Below are 4,765 nucleotides of genomic sequence, written 5' to 3'. Positions count from 1 at the left end.
AAAAAAGGAGATACATCCTCAGCAAAGCAGCACTAATTGTTATTCAAGAGCTGTGGAATGCTTACATTTTTTTTTGCTGAATTTTCTTCCAGAATCCATCTCCCCCCCCCCCCCCCGCAGAAATCATACCATAATTCCATTCTCAGGTTCTGGAAAAATAATCCATACCTGCTGTAAATTTCTTTTCTATAAAATAAAGGCCTATTTCAGCAGCCAAAATGCAATCAGTGGAACACAGTACTTGCTTGGTCTGCTTCCAGCCATTTCCCCGTTTTGACACTGCTCTCACAGTAATTGTAATTTTCATTCTTGGGAAAATAAAATATAGGCATGTAAATAAGAATTGCAAGGAAAAAAATGTTTGCTAGCTGTCAACAAGATACAAATACCTTATCTGTTACGTGAACTCTGTTCACTGACCTTTTTCTGTCCTGGGCACTTTGTAATCTATCTCTTGCCTTCTGTATCTGACTTTGCAGATTAGCTCTTGCCCATAATGGCTGCTTGAGGTATTTATGAGTATGTTACTGATGATCGACACTGTGCCATTGGAATTTTCTAGCTTCCTTTCATTATTTTCATCTGCTGGTCCAACCCAAGAGATTGCAGGTGGTGGGAAACCAGTTGCTGTGCATGTAGCATTCAAGAGTCCATCAGTAATGTGATGGTGTAGAAATGCATGGAAATCTGATATACAAAAAACAATAAAATACGTCACTATGAGCAACTCGCTTGAGTGATGCATGAGAACAACTTAATAGCAACAAGGCAGACCATTAGACAACTTGCAAAAATCTAAATGGAAAGAAGAGGAGTAGGAGTTGGTTTTTATACCCCACTTTTGTCTACCTTAAGGAGTCTCAAAGTGGCTTACAATCACATTCCCCTCCCCTCCCCACAACAGGTAAGGTAGGTGGGGCTGAGAAAATTCTGAGAGAACTGTGACTGGCCCAAGGCTACCCAGCTGGCTTCATGTGGAGAAGTGGGGAATCAAACCCAGTTCTCCAGATTGAGTCCATTAACCACTACACCACGCTGACTCTCAGTAGAGCTGAAGAGAAATATGAATAAGAAAGATTTGTTCAGGATAAGACTTAGCACAGTAAAAAGGGAGCCTCTTTTTCTGTTGAGGACTGGACAAATGGGGAATGCTGCAGCCAGAACCTGAACGCACATTCTGTGTTTATATGTTGCAGCCAGTTACCAACTACAAAGCCCTTCATAGCCTTGGACCCAAATACTTGCAGGACCACCTCTCCTGCCATGTGTTTCCCTCATCTGAGGAAAGCCTTCTGAAGATGCCACCCTGCAAATGGATAAATTCAGCAGCTGCCAGTTCGTGTACATTCTCTTTGGTGGATACCACCTTTTGGAACAGCCTTCCCAAGGAGTTCAGGAAGGTGCCCACACTTCTATCATTTTGTAGAATGAGCAAAATAGAAATGTTCAGAAAGGTGGTTTTTATAATGGGATTAGAGCTGTAATATAAGACAACAGGACTGTAATCTATTGCAGTGTTTATTGTATGTATTATGTTTTAGTGCACTGTCTTCTACCTTCGTAACCCACTTATGCATTATGGTATGCCATGCCTTAGACATGTTTTTCTTGTTTCCAGTTCTTTAATCCTGGTCCGACAGCATAGTTTATTGGATGTTACACACTGTCTCATGAAATTAAGATAACTCCGGAGGATGATGGAATACAGGAGGGCCTGGCGTGATGTGGTCCATGGGGTCGTGAAGAGTCAGACTTGAATGTGTGACTGAACAACAACAACACACTCTGATGGAATTGTTGTTTACATATTATAACTTGTGTTGAGTCTCAGTGAGAAGGGCAGGCTATAGTCTGATGGAATTGTTGTTTACATTTTGTAACTTGTGTTGAGTCTCAGTGAGAAGGACAGGCTATAAATGAACTAAAGAAAGGAAGAAACCATTCAGCTCACCTTCTTCTACCTGTCAGACAATTACTGTGGCTACTTGTGTTTTTTTAACTAGACAGTCCTTTTTTGAATCACCTGTTGTGTGTGTGTGTTCATGAATGTTACTTGCCCCCCAAAATCCAATTTTTAACCTAGAAGAGCACAAGGCTGGAATGGCGCATAGTTGTTATGGCACCTAGAAATATAAAGGGGTTTTGCTACCTGTCCAGCCCTCAAACAGTTCTCGACTGCCTAGAAGGGTGACAGTTCACAGAGATTCTGCCATCCATACCAGTCAGTAATAACAAGTGACTCAGAAAATATTAATAAATAAAGAGGAATAACAGATACACATTCCCTTTGTGGGGCTGATTTAACACAGACTCACCATGTACAAGAAGACAGGTTTTGTTTGAGATAGGTCCTGTGGGAAATATATTAAATATACATTCATAGCAGCTACTTTCTGAGATGCTAACATTCCAAAAGGTGATGGCAGTATCGTTAACTGCTGAACTCGTGAAGCTGAGTCGACTTCTATATTCCTCAGCAATGTACTCATTTGTATGCGTATTGTTCTGACTCAATGCTGCAATATTTACAGAGCTCCGATTAGTTTGTTTCTTCCATGAAGGATGAACTAGTTCAAAAGACCCTGTTAGGATACATCTCAAGGTCACGTTGCCACCCAGCTCTACTTCTTTATCCTCTGTCAAAATGGCACCTGGGGGGAGCACAAAATAATTTGTGATGAATAATTGTCTACCCTCCTGCCTCATGCTTACAGATCACTTGATCATTTCCTTTTCTCTGATTCTCATTAAAAGAAAACTGATATACCTCAGCCCAGCAGGAGAAGTTAGGAAGATTCCCAGTGAGGTGGTCTAGACAAGATCAAACGGTTTGGCTTCCCAAATGTGAGCCAGACTTCACAGCTTGGAACAACAATGCCACAAAAAGTATATGTGGAAGAGGGTTTTGTTTAAGTCAGTATCTTTATCTAGAAACCCTTCCATGAACTATTTGTGCTGGACTTCAGTTTCTAAAATGTTTTATCTATGCTAACTTTTTTTTTTAAAGCAAACTTCACCTTTGTAGTGGAATCGCAGAATACCGATGTTATTTCCTGGAATTAGTTGGTGTACATTACAATGGTTCTCCACTTGTACCCGATTGTACTCGATTTTCCGGCATGGATGCTTTGAGCAGACATTTGTTTTCTTTCTCCCCTTTCCCTTTAAGTTCTGGAGCCCGGCAGTGTGTTGTTTATTCCTTCAAAATTCTGGGAGTGCATAGTTATCACAGCTAATCAGCTGACCTTGGGAGGGCCTGTATGTATGATCCCTGTCATGTATGTATGTATGTATGATCCCTGTCATGTATGTATGTATGTATGATCCCTGTCATGTAGCATGTATGATCCCTGTCAAGGACAGCAATGTATAATTAAAACCACAGGTATAATCAGTGTATTTCAGATAATATATAAATCTGGGAAATAGCCCCAATAGAAAGCCTCAGCATGGTGAAATGGCCACTAGACATCTCGGAAGGCCAGATAGAGAGACACTTGCAGGTCAGTGGAGCCATTCTTCCACACTCAATGTAGACTGATACCAGGGAATGTGCGCCATATCAGCCGTTTCCATGAGGTCTATTAAGCACTGAGACAAGGCAGCTCTTTCATAATAACATGTTCCTTTACTGAACTTCCCGACCAAAGACACAGGCTCAACAGAAACCAATGTATACTTTTAAAAACCACACCCACCTTAAACAACAACCAGTACCAAGTAGGCAGCTAGGATCCTTCATTTGCATGAACGAAATACAATGTAACTATTAACAGTGCAGCTTTTGGATTATAAGCAACAAATACGATTGGCTGTTACTGGCAACACAACCAATAGTCTTGAAGGCCTTTGGAGCCTTCGCTCAGACCCAGGCTCCATCAGTACATAACAAGGTCCACCCAACTGTCAATTCTCCAGGGGGCTCCTGACAGCTGAAAGACAGCTGTTGTATTTTCTTCCTGTAACTGTCTGGCTAATAAAGTCTTCAACTCTCACCCCACTTGTGTGCCTATTTCCTCTGAATTGTTTGAAGGGCAAAAGTACCACAGCCATTTGGTAATACAACCTGTTAGCATGTAAAAGACTCCTGGCAGCTGAGTCCACAGATGTGGTCTCAGCTATCTGAGTACAATTACCATACAGAAGAAAGGGGCTTTGAAGTCTCCTTCATCCTCTAACCATCTAACTGCATTGGGCTTGCTCTAGGCAGGGTCTGTTCTTCCATTCTCTTTTTCCCCTTTCTTGCTTCTACTACTTGTTCTCACCAAGATTTCTCTGTGCTACATAAACTGCTTCTGCTTTCACACTGTGAACATTGGAACATTGTGCAGGTTCTGCCCAACTTTGGAATCCCTTATCTGGCCTCTCACAGTTATCCCTGCCATCTGCAGCAGAGCACTGATTTCCTCTGCTATACAATCCAAAGGTCTGCTTACACAAACAGAAGGCACTTCTGTTCTTGTAAGGGGAGGGCTCTGCAATTTCCACAGATTTTTTTATTTGCGATACTACTTCCTGCACTGCTTCCTGTGCTTTCCCTGATGGTTCCCCAAGCAACTGCGGAAGACACTGAGGAAAAGATCCATTTCCTCAGTGCTGCTTCTATCAACCTTGAAAAATGTGGGAAAGATCCTTTCCATAAGTAGAGATTTATTCTTGGTTTGGTGTAGTGGTTAGGAGCACAGACTCTAATCTGGGAGAACTGGGTTTGATTCCCCACTCCTCCACGTGCAGCTGCTGGGTGACCTTGGGCAAGCCACAGTTC

At 42.0% G+C, this 4,765-nt stretch overlaps 1 protein-coding gene across 1 annotated transcript in view; it reads right to left on the bottom strand.

Annotated features, from left to right (window-relative positions):
* Window positions 1-412: 412 nt before the first annotated feature.
* The window catches only part of LOC107105905 (OX-2 membrane glycoprotein-like), a 17,610-nt gene continuing 13,257 nt past the window's right edge, over window positions 413-4,765 (bottom strand). Inside the window, exons 3-4 of the mRNA XM_015405952.1 lie at window positions 2,316-2,651; window positions 413-687 (exon numbers count right to left, since the gene is read on the bottom strand). Of these exons, the coding sequence (XP_015261438.1) occupies window positions 413-687; window positions 2,316-2,651 (611 nt within the window). The remainder of the gene's footprint in view (window positions 688-2,315; window positions 2,652-4,765) is intronic.

The sequence above is a fragment of the Gekko japonicus genome, unplaced genomic scaffold, assembly GCF_001447785.1.
Source record: "Gekko japonicus isolate JY-2015 unplaced genomic scaffold, Gekko_japonicus_V1.1 scaffold365, whole genome shotgun sequence".
NCBI classification, from domain to species: domain Eukaryota; kingdom Metazoa; phylum Chordata; class Lepidosauria; order Squamata; family Gekkonidae; genus Gekko; species Gekko japonicus.
The sequence above is the reverse complement of the archived record's forward strand: the minus strand, read 5'-3'. Positions and strand labels throughout refer to the sequence as shown.